This window comes from Apostichopus japonicus, chromosome 17, assembly GCF_037975245.1.
Source record: "Apostichopus japonicus isolate 1M-3 chromosome 17, ASM3797524v1, whole genome shotgun sequence".
Taxonomy (NCBI): domain Eukaryota; kingdom Metazoa; phylum Echinodermata; class Holothuroidea; order Aspidochirotida; family Stichopodidae; genus Apostichopus; species Apostichopus japonicus.
Genome location: NC_092577.1, coordinates 25,231,362 through 25,246,251, shown reverse-complemented (window position 1 = coordinate 25,246,251; position 14,890 = coordinate 25,231,362). Strand labels below are relative to the sequence as shown.

The following is a 14,890-nucleotide window of genomic DNA, read 5'->3' as shown; positions in this document are numbered from 1 at the left end:
TCCAATATATTGTAAGTATTTTTCATTCTTTGAGATGTTGGCATGCCTCATGTATTACATTTTGAGCGACGGACATGTCCCATTCGAAACTACAGTGCCTTATGCTGATCATCCAGAAGGTGTGGCGAAAAACATGAAAAAGTGTCAATATAGCCTTAAACATCTTGGAACACATGACACTTTTCTGCCACTATTGAAAAACATGCTTAACCGTGATGAAAAAGAAAACCTTAGCCAGCAACTTGCAGTCCACATTTAAGAAGGTGACCGGGCGCTTCTTATGAGGATCCAATGGGTCCCCAGACTTTGGCAGCAAAGTAATCATGCCCAGACGTTGACTTTGGTTTAACATCTAGCAGTTGGAAGGCGTCTTCGAAGACGGCTCTGATGTCGGGTCCGATTAAAGCCCAGAAGGTTCGGTAGAACTCCCTCGGAAGCCCGTCTGAACCCGGGGACTTGCCATTCTTCATCTTCGAAAGCGCCTTTCAAAGCTCAACAGTGGTTATCCCTCCCCCCCCCCAATATCATTGACCTCGTGGTGAACAGTTTTTGAGATTCCCCTCAGCATTTCGGCCTGCGCCGACGAGTCGACGTTGCCACGCGTAAACAAACTTGAAAAATAATCTTTGTACACGCGGACGATGCCGTGAGGGTCGCTATCCACGGTCCCATCAGTAGCGCGCACTGATGGGACTCGTCTCTCACCCGCCGATGAGCTAACGAAATGGTAAAACCTCAGTGAAGGGCGCTCCTCAGCCTTCACCGCTTCGACACAGGCCCTGACGCGGGCACCGTGGTACTTTTCATCTAGATAAGTCTGCAAAGCGATGACAGCCGAGGGGTGGCCAAAATTCACCTCCGCGCACAGCTTCGAGAAGTTTTCTCTCCGCCGCCGTGCGAGGGTCACGCAATACTAAATTGCGTAGCGTTTGATGCGCAACTTGACATCATCCCACCATTTGGGATGTACAGGCAAAGGCCGGCTTCAATGTTTGCCATCCTTTGTACCTGCTCTCGAAACCTTGGCGGAACTCTGCGTCGCCAAGAATCTGACAGTTCAGCTCCCATAGGGTCAGAGAGATTCCATGGTCAGAGAGCGGACAGCTCAGCGTCTCGCAACCCGAAAATTTAAAACTTACGGGCGCATACACTCGATCTATCCTGAGGCATATTCTCCGTTGGCCCTCACCCACGTATACACCCCACTTACTACACGGGTGCATATGCATCCAGACATGGGCTAAAGGGTGTGCCAAAGTGAATCCGTCCAGTTCTGTGATCCCGGCGTCAGGACTAGCAGACACAGAAGACCAGAGTCTGTCAAGACCCGAGTCTGGGACACAGTTAGTCTCCGACCATGACACATGGTGCACTACCAAGAACAAAGGAAGGCAGCGTGTCCAAAAAAATATGGGAGCATACACACAGTACAAAGGGAGATATTACCCTGTGGAATAGAATGCAAACCAATCGGCCCTCGTCGTCCGTCTCCACCCTAGTGGCACAACCCGCCCGACGAGGTGACAGAAGGATGGCAGTGCCACAGGATGAAGACGAAGCATGCAGCCCACCACCCACTCATAAAGCCCATAGAGGGACACCTTCTTCCATCTTTTTTGTAGGCAAACGCAGTCGACCTCCATGGACTTACAATACTAGAAAATGCGACTGCGCTTCGATGATCCCGCATGCCATTCACGTTCAAAGTGGCAACTGAAAGTGTATGAGCCATGAGAGGACAATGAGGCAAACCTACTCCGACTAGACGACATATCATCGTCCGAGTCGTCACTTGAAGCCGACCTTTTTAGATAGGGCTCCCCCATCTCGTCGTACCAGCTCGTCCCATTGGCACGTTTCGGCTTGATGATCAGCGAGTCTCCGGAGTCGCTGTCAGACAGAGCCTCCTGAGACTCGATGATCACTGAGCCTCCGGAACTGGACGAGTTGATGGGGGAAGCCGGCTTCGCGGTGTGGTGAAGAAGGTGCAGGGGAGGGTAAAATCCCACCAGATTCCCCCTCCTCTCGTGAAGCTCCCTCCGAGGCAGTATAGGTGCGTCGGAACTTTACGCCTTAGGCTTACCCCCACTCTTAGTCATAGAGACACGAGGAGAGACAAGCGCGAAAGACATGTCCTTCCTTCCCACAGAGTGAGCACACAACCTCGTTTAGGTAAGCGGTGCTAGCATGCCCAAGACGAAGGCAGCGCCCATATTTCTTGTTCGGGCAACCTTTGGCCTCGTGCCCGGTCTCCACTTGAAGCCGGTACGGGGCTGACCGGGATACCGCACGTAGGCTTTATGCCCTGCAGTATACAGGAAGGAGGGAATGTCCTGTTTGTTGTCGGTGCCCATTCAATACCTCAGGGCATAGGAGCACATTTTGGCAGCCTTGACAGTCCTACGTGGATGAGAGTTACCCATACGGCGATCCGTATGGGTAACCGCCATCCCCTCGACGTTACTCAGCAACGCGACGCCCACGTGACCGGTAAAACGTAAATCGTACGTATTACCGACCATGGAGAGCTTGCAAAGATGAACCTCTACAGGCACAAAAACACCCTTGCTTTTCAAAATACTAAAAACTTGAACCGGTTTCACTGGTGAAGGACAACTTAACAATTCCCGACGCCCCAGAGGAGCCCCCCCCCCCACAAAAAAAAATTATAAGGACAGGCCGGTTAAAGGCATTGAAGACTCGCCCAAACCGCGTGCGGCCGTCTGAAAAAGTTTCTGTTGCTTGCAAGTGACGTTTTGTTCGTGTCGCTACAAAATGCAGACAGTAATGAAACGTGATAATTGTTATCTTTAACTGTACCTGAGATGTCCATCGCTGTATCATTTGTATACTGTGCTGTGGGTATTGAGTGCAGATGTATGTACTGACGGCATAGCTGTCGAATACCCGCGTTATTGAAACCAAAATAGGTGCTACGGGCTACGAGGTTAAAGTGGATGAAAGAATGTCTTCGTAGCCCGTTGGCCCGTTGGTTAGGGATAGGGTTAGGGAACTTCCGAATTCGTAGCCCGTTGGTTCGTCGCCAATAAATAATTCAACCTCCATTCCACCACTTCTGACTTCGTAGCCCGTTGGGTTTACTTAAAAACAAGGTTAGGGATTAGGGTTCGGGAACTTATGACTTCGTAACCCGTTAGTTCGTCGCCACTAAATACTTCACAAAATACTAACAAAGACAGACAAAGACAAAGTTGGATGTCGGCCCATACCCTTACGTTTTGTGTACTTTTTACGTGCAAAGAAAACGGACACGGACCAAAGGTCAACAAAACCCAAAACAATCCGTCTGTTTAACAACCACCAAAAACCCCAAAACAGAAATCTTTAACTAACCCACAAATGTATATAAATGTAGCGTTTAACGTGACGTGAAAAGGACACGGACCCAAAGGCCAACAGAACCAAAAACAATAAAGCTCTACAAACCAGCCCCAAAAAGCCAACTCCAAACCACAAACAGAACCCCCAACCCATATTATGTAACGCCTATACAACCCCCCCCCCCCTCAACTTCATCCGGGGTACGCCGTCCCGATAGTAGACAAAACAGGCCTGCGCATTACCTCAGAAGTTTTCCCAATATGGGTCTTTTCAGGCCCCTAGCAGTGTTCCCCCTTTTCTTACGAGCGAGCAGAGTTCTTAGCTCCTCGTCAACCTTGATCGAGTGGACCTCCCTGTCAGGAACAGGAGGTCCACTAGCGACCATCGTGTCCGGTATAGCGGAAGCGACTGTGGGCAGGGTGGAAGGGCCACTCGAGTCAATGAGATCAGTGACCTGTTTCTTCTCATCAAACCAATCGGAGGACTCCTTAGCCACAACTACTAAGGCTGTAGTGCAGTCATCCATTGGCGAGTCAGAATCTGGGCCACTTAATGTCTCTTGGGCCAGTTGACTCGGGGCCCGACTAGTATCACCGATAGCGGGCCTAGCTACCGGTGAATCAGTACAAGCGGCATCCTGCTCCGCATGCCACTCCGCTAGTACCATCTCCGCCGTTTTGTCCTGCTCTGCCTCAGTGGGCAGTCTGGCGGTCTCGGCAAGTTCGATCAAAGACGAGGTGGGACACGAAAGGGGCAACAAAGCCTCCACCGGGGCGCTAGTGTCGGACACTGGGGCGATGACAGGAGCATCAGGTGGTACGGTGTCAGAGGCCGGGACGGGGACCGCTTCAACCACGCCCGTAGCCACTCTCGCGGCGTTTGAGCGGTCTGGGCATAAACGACCGAGATGGCCCGTTTTCCCACACGAGTTACATACGATATCCCCTTTACACTCGGCCAGGGTATGCCCAACCTGTAAACAACGGCTACACCGCTTGTTCGGGCACAACCTGACCTCATGCCCTTCCAGCCGACACCTCCAACAAGTGCGAGGCTGGCCCGTATATGCAATGTGGGCCCTGTGCCCATTAGCCAACAAGGTAGAGGAGATATCGGACTTGAGTTCCATTGTAACTCGTCTAGTCCCGGTCTTGACACCTTTACATTCAAGGAGTTCCGCCTCCTCGTAGCCGGTCGCTTTCCCAAAACGTCCCAGTGTCTGCACAACAATCTGTTCAGACATGTCCAGAGGGAGATGGAGGACTGTCACCCACACTGAACTGTCATACGGTGTGACTTTCAGTCCCTCAACTCCATCCAACACATGGACGCCTCGGACGCGGGCAGCCTCCGAGGTGAGTCTAACATCAAAACAATTCATACCCCGGATAGGTTTACGCTGAAGCGCGTCAACCTCTCCAGGTACCTTTAAGCCAACAGAACGCAAAACTGAAAAAAAATTGTCCGGGGACGACTTTAGCCTCCCCCGAAAAACTCAACAATCAGCTTGCCACACCCCTAGCTGTCACGGCGAACCGCCATGACAGCTAGGGGTGTGGCAAGCCACGCACCTAAGAAAATCACAAACCACGAAACAAAGCCAAAACTACACTAAACAAACTATACTACAAACATATGGGCCATATTTGATACATTTTGGTGGAAACCAATAGCTGACCATTTTCCGAATTGATTTACATTTTATGCAATCTGTTCCTTGGGAAATATTCTCTCAGTTTCAGTCATACGAAGTTGCAAACTGTTTAATGTATGGAGACTCTGCATATATATATATCTCCCCCAAATTATTCCTCCATCTCTTTCATATGTCTTTCACTGTGTTCATCCATGAACATCACTTCCTGAATGATCCCCAGGTCCTCATAAATGATGTTAATTGACATGTCATCCCTACTTCCCACATATATTTCTCCCTGTCCATCCCTTGTGTATGTGCCCCGCTGCAGTGTCCTGCAGACCCACATCCAGTCTATCCCTAATTATTGCCCCCTTCCCACTCATAATGCCTCCTCATCATATGCTAATCCCATCCTCCTTCACAATTTTTCCTGCTTGTTCTCCCATGATTTCACCCTCCTCAAGTTATGATACTCCAATGTACTGATACTGTCCACCCCTGGGCTCCATCCCCTTTCCCACCCCCTGATCTATGCACTTTCATTCTGAACTGTACAAGCATACAAGAATGAATGGTTGATGTAATGCACTCGTCAATTGTATGACCCGCCCCCTAAACAATAATTTCGGCTAACATTTCTGTTTCTGTTCTATTTTCATCGCAGGAAGGGCCAATTCCGCATTGCCGTTTATGGGAAGTCCACAACTACGACAAGGTCCAACGGTTTGGGGGCTGGCAGACTGTGGGCTGGCAGACTGTGGACTGTGGGCTGGCAGACGAACGATGGCGAGAGGGATGCTGGAGCGGACGGTGGCGAAACGGACGGACAGAGTGCAGAGGCCAGAGGTGGTTGAAAGATTTTTCAAGGCAAAGAAGAAGAGGGATCAGTCTGGGAAGTACCGTGGGTTCAAGACTTTCATGCAGTTTCCGGAAGCGAACTGGACGAGACGGGGTGTCCAACGTTGTTCCATAACGTACACTCTTCCACTATCGTTCAGGTCCCATTTACGACGTAAACATGTGGGGAAACACCGCCGTCCCCCTGTAGTACTCAAGCTATTAGGGTAACTCCACTATAGTAAGATGAATATCCATAAAATAGGGCTTGCGTCCAACAAGAGGGCCCAAAGGAAAAATGTTCGGCTTATCAAAGTTCAGCTATGGCCAAGCTACTGTTATGAAATAGTGATACCATCTCTTTCATGTTACCGAGAAGCTCCATCGAGACACCTTACAGGCCTCTTATGTATTTATCTAGGTCATGGATTCAGTTTTCCCACGAGAAGTTTTTAACTATCTTATTGAATCTTGGTACAGGGCCTTTTCCCAAAATAGATTCCATTATGTCTGTGGAACATTCGAGAAGGTTCTCTCACGTGGTATGGAAGTTTCCATAGAAAGGGGATGGACTTCCAAACTCCCAACCAATCAGGGCAGATCAGTGCCAGTGCACTTATTTTTATATCGTTAAGTTAATACAGGATGGTCAGGTTATTGGCTGCCTTCTGATTATGCGCAGAGGGATTTTATAGAAGTAAGGTATAAAAGAACATGGGGCCTTAGGTTTATCACTCCGTCACCAGTTCGTCGTTTCGTCATTGCTTCGTTACCATTTCATCACTCCTTTTAATTGCTTAATTGACGGAGTCAAGTCAAGTCAAGTCAAATCATTGTAATTTAGTTTTATTTGTAAAGAGAATCGACAGAGAAGAAATTATACCGAATCACTAATCAAATCCGATCTTGTCAAATTGTTTTTCTGTGAACTCATTGTTTTCTCCCGTTCGAGACATCTCCTGAAGAAGCATAAATACGGCATGAAGATAACCCCAGTACCTTTCTATCGCGAGTCCCGATATAGTATCACTATCGGAGAAGCCGGGCTCGTCACAATATTACACTACTGCGCGACCTTTGTCTAGTAGGCTATAACCATGTCGCATTTCGGAGCTGGAACATCCGGGCCTGCAGTGAAAAAAACAAAAATGGCAGAACCACTGAATCATAAGGTAGAACCAGAAGCTGCTACAGACAGCCCAGGAAAAGTCACGTGTGTTATACATACCACTAGCCCCGAGGAGCATAAATGGTCCTCACTTCGGCCTAGACTAGGCTTACTGCCCTTTGCGCAGAAATCCTAGGCTAGGCGAGGCCTAACTTAGTCTTTGAACTGGACTGTGGATGTTACGGGGCATAGCTGTCGAATAGCCCGCGTTATTGAAACTTGACCAAAATAGGTGGTAGGGGCTACGAGGTTAAAGTGGATGAAAGAATGGCTTTGTAGCCCGTTGGCTCGTAGCCACTAAATTTTTCAACCCCCATTCCACAACCTGTAACTTCGTAGCCCGTTGGGTTTATGTAAAAACAAGGTTAGGGATAGGGTTAAGACGAGAGCCCAGTCGGGACGTCAAAATTTTGTTAACTACAGAATGCCCTATCGGGACGTGAAAGTGCCCAATCGGGACGTGAAGAAAATGGACAGTCGGGACGTGACAAAATATTAGAAAAAATACTTCCCCGGGGTGGGGGTTTCGTAATTAATATTTTTAGATACCCCTGCATCCCCCTCGAGAAATTGCCGCCATTTTGGTAAAAATTGGAGGGGATGAATTTTGGGGGTGGGGGATCCCCACCCCCAGTGCAAAACTTGGGGGCATCTTCAAACTTTTTTACCCTTCCGTTACATCCTATTGACGACGTCATAAAAATTTCACCTCATTTGCATATTCGGTTAATTAATTGAAATTCATTAACCTATCTAGCTAACACTAAAATTACTCTATATACGGGGAAATACCGACTTTTATACTTTGGAGCGTTACCATGGTTACTGGGTCAGTCCGATTTCCCCAATCTTTTCAGGGTACCACCGCTAGGGTGTCACCTGTCCGAAAAAGGAAAAAACTTGTAGGTGCGTTACTTCCCGGGGGTGGTAGGGGGGTCATTTTGAAAAAAATCTAAAACGGTCATAATAATTAGTGTTACTACGTACGGGAAAATCCCGACCCTTCTACTCTGGAGCGTTACCGTGGTAACTTGGGTGGTCCGATTACGGCCATCCTTTCATGGTACCACCGCTAGGGTGTCCCCTTTCCAAAATAGGATAAAACTTGAGTGTGCTTCTCATTGTAGGGTCATAGGGGGTCATTTTGAAACAAAATCTGAAAATGTATAATAATTTGTTATATACGTTTTTGAAAATCCCGACCCTTTTACTTTGGAGCGTTACCGTGGTTACTGGGCTGGTCCGACTACAGCCATCTTTTCGGGGTACCACCGCTAGGGTGTCCCCTTTCCAAAATAGGATGAAACTTGTAGGTGCGTTTCTTCTCCGGGGTGGTGGTGGGTCATTTTGGAACAAAATCAGAAGAGGTGATAATAATTAGTGTTAACATGTACGGGAAAATCCCGACCCTTCTAGTCTGGAGCGTTACCATGGTTACTGGGGTCCGATTATGGCCATCTTTTGAGGGTACCACCGCTTGGGTGTCCCCTTTCCAAAATAGAATGAAACTCCAAGGTGTGTCACTTCTCCGGGGTGGTAGGGGGGTCATTTTGAGAAAAAGTACAAACAGCAAAAAACACTCCGTAGCGTGCGCCATGGAACGCAACTCCCAGGTCCATATCTGCTTCCGTTCGGGAGATACTTGGTCCCAAAGTACCCGATAGAAGTACCTGTTCTCCATACGTGCAAAATCGGGAATTCCCGCTGTTTTTGACCCCCCCCCCCCACCTCCTGTCTTCTCTGAAGTACCCATCGACATTACAGTTTGACTTGGAGTATATGAAACCCTTGTCTTTCTCCTACACGAATTTCGTGTAATTATCTAGTCGGAAAAAGTTTTTGGTCTTTATGATTTTTCTTTGCTCCAAAATAGGTATTTTTGTCTTAAAGTTTAAAAAAGTTTACTCTTTTGGGTACCCCTTCCTTTCCACTGAGGGTGTTTGACAGGGCTGAATTTTTGATATGTGGGAGAAAATAGTCATAGCTACTTGCAGACAACTCACACGGTAGCATTAATACTAGGGAAGGGGGTATAGTCTATATGTTTCGGAGGCCCCCTAAAAAATATGTGTTTTTCAGCCGTAATAGTGTTATCATATGGTTAACAGCCGACTTTTCAACCTAGGAGCGTTACTATTGCAACTGCGGTTGTCAGATCAGGCTAATCTTTTCAGGGCATCGCCTGTTGGGTATCCTCTTTCCATAACTATCATTTTAAATGAGTATGTTTGAAACATCCCTGGGCAGATGGTTTTGGATTTTTAAGAGAACATGCCGAGGTCCCGAGTGTCCACTTGTACAGAATGGGAAAGAAGACAGAGACAGAAATGTTGTGGTTGCTTACTTTATTATAATACGATAAACTTTAAAACCTGTCAACCTTTAACTCCCCCTCCCCACCCTCCCCCATGCAAAAGCTTGAAAAACATTACAAACTGTAACTCCCTCACCCCCTCCCCTTCCCATGCTTTTTCATAATAAATCATGTACGTTTAATTAACTTGTTAATTCTGTAACTTAATTTGTGCCTTATTTGTTCGAGGGTTAATTTTTTTAGAAAAGCAGCCTTTGTCGTGTGGTGTTGATCCAATTTCTGTTGCACTTGGTCGGTCGTCGGTGTGGTTTTGTTGGAAAGAAAGTCGTCAAGTCAGTCGAAGAAGAAAGTCGTTGTGTCGGTCCATTCTGTCGGGTTCTGTCGTTTTCGCTGTCTGATCCCCGACCACATTTGGCTCGAAGTAATCGCAGTGCCGTCGCTTGTCGTTGATTCTTTGTCCTCGTTCTGCAAGACAAAGAACAGAAAAACAGATACTCATAAAACAGAAGATCATAAGACATCCGATCCCTCTTCCTTATTGCAGTTTCTGATGAATGGTTATTTACCTTGACAGTTTTTGCCAGAGTTGCTCCCTTCAGATACCTTTTTCTGGTTGCTTAAGTCCAACTGTAGGGGTCTTGCTCTGTATGATAACAAAGAAAGAAACCGTTAATACATTTGATTACTTCCTGTATGATTCAAGACCCAATCTTAATTTACAACTCTTACCATCTCAGTGCCGCTCCTGATCACCCCAGCAGTCTGTACAGCATTTTGTCTCTTCTGACTGACCAGGTAATATTTTTGCTGTACATTTTCAGTATGTGTCATGTGGCTGGCCAGAGTTTTCAGTGCTGATGGTTGCTCTTCGAAGCACTGAAAAAAATTAAAAACATATGAAGTAATTTACACCGGGTTTAGAATGTTAACGCTAAGAGAGAAACGACAAACACGCTTCCTCTCAATATATCGTTCAGACGTTCACTGCCTTAATTTACAAGTATTTTTTGGACGGTGGTGTGCTGGGGAAGGGTGTTTTGTTTCGCTGCGTGCTGGTCGTCCTTTTGTAGTTTTTTAATATTTCAGTGGGGGGTTGGGCGTTTTGTCTCTGCAGGTCGGTGAGCGTATGTACTTTTTTGGGCTCGCTTGACCTGAGGTTCGTTTGTAAGAATGGGATGGTTTGGTAGTGCCGTTTGGCCGTGACGTTTTGTATCCCGTATGACGGGTCACGTAAAAAGCACAAGTATTTTCTTACCTCAGACACTATTGTTTTTCGCAATAATGTAGAGGAAATTTGACTCTTCAGTCCGGCGTTAAGCCAGGATGAGCTGATGAGACGAGTAACTCTCTTGGACTGTATCGGTTCTCCTGTCCAGTAGACCAGCCACATTGGCCCGAAGACCGTCTCCCACTGATTGGGGGGGGGGGGGGATTCTTCCTCTGTTGGTAAAGTGAGAAAAAGTCAGGGTTATCACTTTGTTACGAAGCTAGCTAATGGGGTGCCGATGACACGTTACAATAGGAGAGAAGTTTACCTGATCTCTTCGGTGTAAAAGCTGAGGTCGGTGAACAGCTCTGTGTTAAATGCTAGGGTTTCGGCCCCGTATGTAGTGACCGTCTTGTGGTCGGAGACCAGCATTGTCCACATATCCTCTCCTTCTGAGTTTCTTTGCTTCCTAGCCCTGATCTCATTCTCCACCGTCATGTTTGCTACTGCCGATGCCCTCTGCCTGTTTGCTAGTACCACCTCAAGCATCAGGTAGTTTCTTATGTCATCGTGTGTCTGCTGATCTATTTTGCCCTGTCTGTCGGTCCTTCTCATTTGTTGCCTCAGATTTTTTGGGTATTGTGAACGATTGAATGTCTGTGAAATAATATAGATACGGTGAAATATGTCTAAAATTAATTTGCAGTCGATTGTTAGAGATCGAGTACATCGAAGTAAATGACATAACGAACAATGAATTTTTAGGAACTCAGTTGTCCACCTCGAGAGACCCAAAACTCGCATTAATATTTTCCCTTCTTATATTACTTACGTCGATATCTTGGCTGTCTATGAGCAGCTCGTCTGCCTCGGCCTCTAATCTCCCCTCTCTCTGCTTACGCTGTTTTTTGGTAATTACTTGCCTCTTGGAAATGTGCAGGCGTAATCAAGGCGTAGTCGTCTCAAGTAACAGCCACTTGAGAAATTTCAAGTATGCCGAGATGTAGGCGGCGACGGTCCCGGGTTGTTGCCCCCCGATCGCTTGGCATTTCAGCGAACAGGCGGTTAATGTGACCTCTTGTAATGAACTGTTCGATGGTGCCGTCACCTACTGGTCCATACGTGTTATCTTACGAAGCAGTTCGGCGGAGTTTTCAGATCGAGTGACCCTCCTTGACGGCTCTGGAGCCATTTCCTGTACGCTTTACCATTGGTTGTTGATGAAGGTTGGGTCCTTCATCACCCTGTCCGTCTCGTACTCGTCCTCCTCCTCATGCTCCTCCTCCTTAACCTCTTCCTGACGTTCCTCCTCCTGTTCCATCTCCACCACTTCATCACTTTCCTCCTCCTGTTCCTGCCCTGTCTCTTCCTCTTCCCCAAACTCTTCCTCTTCCTCCTCCTCCTGCACCTTTCCCTTATTCTTTTCCGTTTTAGGGGTTGGAGCTTTTTTTCTCATTGCTTCTCTCCCCCTCGATGTCGTGTTCGGGGGCTGATGATGACGAGGATTCATCAATTACTGCGGGCGTCTCTCTCGCTTCCTTTTTTTTGGGGGGCCGGTTCTTCTTCATCTGATGAAGATGAGGATGTCATTGGAAGATCGTTACATTTCTTCCACATCCTTGCCCTCTCCCTCTTGGTTTTCTCGCCATGCACCCTGTAGAGGTGCTTCCGCAGAACACCGAGATGCTCTAAATATATCGGGCATTCGAGGGGGCTTGTCTGCTTCAGAAAAGCTCGCCCCGCTTTCTCCCTTCTTTTAGAAGTCAGCCATCTCTCTGCGAGGGTCCTTAATTTTGTGCTTTTCCCTCAAATGTCGAGGCAATTTTACATACATTGAATGACACAAATGGCATTCTTTTCGGGCGGGTCTACATTTTTCTAGCTTTGCCCTAGCCCCATTCTCCTCCTCTGATGAATCTGACATGCTGTGTAGAAAGAAAAAAAATGGAACGATTCAAATCTGTAACTTTTCCCTTATATGTAAGAAACGGTGATCCAAATGGTTCTTAAACTGCTCCGTAGATTTCATGAACAGCGCCGCGTGTTAGCGTTCTTATTTTACCACGTTACTGGTTAATGACCTCGCGTGTTAGGAGACGACTAGGCTCTAAACCTAACACTTCTTTCTTAACTGAAACTGAACGTAACGATAAACCTGCATTAAAATAGTTCATAAAGGATCTATATTCTGAAATCTACTAGTACATACCTAATTTCTGGATATCTTGTCTGATTGAGGAAACTGTCATGTTTTTTTACTGCAAGTGTTTTTGTCTGTATGAACCAGACTTGGTGGCGTGCACGGTAGCCTAGCATGGACATAATTTAAAGCACAACAAATTGTCAAGTGTCAAAAGTGTCATTTGTTATCGGTGGACCACACCTGATATGCCAAAATAGACCTCAGATTCTGAATCATACCTCAAGAAGTACCAGACTAGGTATGGTTCGAGTTTTTTGGTAACAGTCCCGTCCCCATCCCCACCCCCACGGGGGTTATCGGCTCCACATACCCAGTAGAAACCTGCTATGCAAAATTAAACTTCAGATTCGTGATCAGCGTGTCAAGAACTACTAGATAAGATACACATTCCCCTCATTGCAACAAAAATTATTTGCACCCAAAAAAAAAAAACATAAGGGGTACGGTTTTTGCCGAAATTGCCCGAAAAATGGAATTCGTCAAAATGACGTCACAGGGGGTAATCGATGCCCAGGAGCCCAAATCTGCAACTCATAGGTCCTGCTTCCGTTCGGGAGATATGTGGTCCCAGAGGACCCGATGGAAATACGTGTTCTTCATAAGTGCAAAAGTTGGAAAACCCCATCTTTTCAGCCCCCTCTCTCGTCCTTTCTTAAACACCCATCGACATTTAAATTAGACGCGGAGTAGAAGTCTTTGTCATATACCAATTTCGTGTAATTATCTGACTGGAATAAATTGTTCTTATATGGGAGAGGAGATTCCTAGCTATGTGTAGACAACTCATACGGTAGCATTAATCTTCGGGAAGGGGGTATAGTCTATGTCTTTCAGGTCCCCCAACAAATAGGTGTTTGTAAACAGGGATGCCAGCGCCGACGTCAACATTTGAGTAGCTTTTTTACCACGTAAGGTCAAATGGAAATCAGGCAAAGTTATAATCGATGGATAGCCCTATCTGTGACCTTTTATCACCGGATGTCCCGTTCCCACCGGATGCCCGGTTTTGATGTAGCGTGACGTCACATCGACCCACTTTTCGACTCATCTGTACCCATATCTCAACAACGGAACATTCGATCGTTTCCAAAATAGCACCAATGGATTCGGCATGTCCGAAGTTTTATTCATACCTACCTGTAAAAAGAAATGGAAGTTTAAAATGTTAATAAAAAATATAATAAATAGGACCCTATCTTAGACGATACCACTGTTAAAAAACAATTTTATTCTATTCTCTTTCATAAAACATTAGACTGCAGAAAGTAATATGTCACGTGCCCATAATAAACCATAGACATCGAATAATAATTAAGAAATGAGCAGGAAAACGTGGGGAAAAGTTCCCCGATTTCGTGGCCCGATTTCGACATAAATAGTAACTTTTGTTGGTCTATATGATATATTCTTGCTCTGGAAATTCCACAGAAAAAGAGCTTTGTAAGAAGACGCTGAAAATTTTTTAAGAGAAGAGAGAGTCCCACTTACTGTTACAATATCTCTATACATGTAATGTATTGAGATAAAAAAAAAATTGATGAATTAAATTTTTGACCTCTGATTGACCTTTGACCCGATGACATCATGGGCGAAATTTTTCAGACCATTCCTTATGACCTCACACGTCATCGTTGCAAGTTTCGTGGAAATCGGTCACTCTCATGATCTTTGACCCTTTTTTTTTTTGGAAGGAACGACAGTTTTGACCCTTTGACCCCCTATAACACATGAACCGGAAGTGACATATACTTGCCCTTTGCATATGTCAGTGCCCTATTGACCCTTAATATCCACAAGAAATTTGGAGGACAAAGTTTACGATTTTCGACCTTAACCCTAGGGGTAGTAATTTTAAAAAATGAAACAGTAAGGTAATATAGCAAATCACTTGCATTTTTTGGCTGTAATAAACAGTCATGTCACCCAAACTGACCGGAAGTGTGGGTGGGTGTACAGTGACAAGTTCCACCCTTTGACCAAATATTGGACATCCCGATCCCCAACTTTCCGAGATCGAACCCAAAAAATGGACACCAGGGACGTGAAAGTGCCTTAACCTGGGACGTAGGCACCTATTACATAGTATAATTTTTTGGTCACTTCCGGTCAACTTTTTAAAAAAAATTGTCACTTTGGGTCACTCTACTCGTGCAGACGCATGTTCTAAATTGTAAAAAAAA

The 14,890-nt window shown here is 46.1% G+C and overlaps 1 protein-coding gene across 4 annotated transcripts; it reads right to left on the bottom strand.

The window, feature by feature from the left end:
* Window positions 1-9,453: 9,453 nt before the first annotated feature.
* LOC139984232 (uncharacterized) lies at window positions 9,454-13,008 on the bottom strand. 4 transcript variants are annotated; one of them, XR_011798978.1, is made up of 5 exons: window positions 12,717-13,008; window positions 10,556-12,432; window positions 10,030-10,176; window positions 9,867-9,943; window positions 9,454-9,765 (listed from the first exon to the last, which is right to left on the bottom strand). XR_011798978.1 is itself a non-coding variant. In XM_071998052.1 (4 exons), exons 1-3 carry the CDS (start codon window positions 10,688-10,690, stop codon window positions 9,896-9,898), a joined length of 330 nt encoding a protein of 109 aa, XP_071854153.1. In that variant the 5' UTR covers window positions 10,691-11,714; the 3' UTR covers window positions 9,454-9,765; window positions 9,867-9,895. The 4 variants fall into 4 exon arrangements, 1 of the variants encoding a protein (XP_071854153.1); XR_011798980.1 differs by lacking the exon at window positions 12,717-13,008 and having other exon boundaries at window positions 10,556-10,740; window positions 10,836-11,714; XR_011798979.1 differs by lacking the exon at window positions 12,717-13,008 and having other exon boundaries at window positions 10,556-11,164; window positions 11,340-11,714.
* Window positions 13,009-14,890: the final 1,882 nt, after the last annotated feature.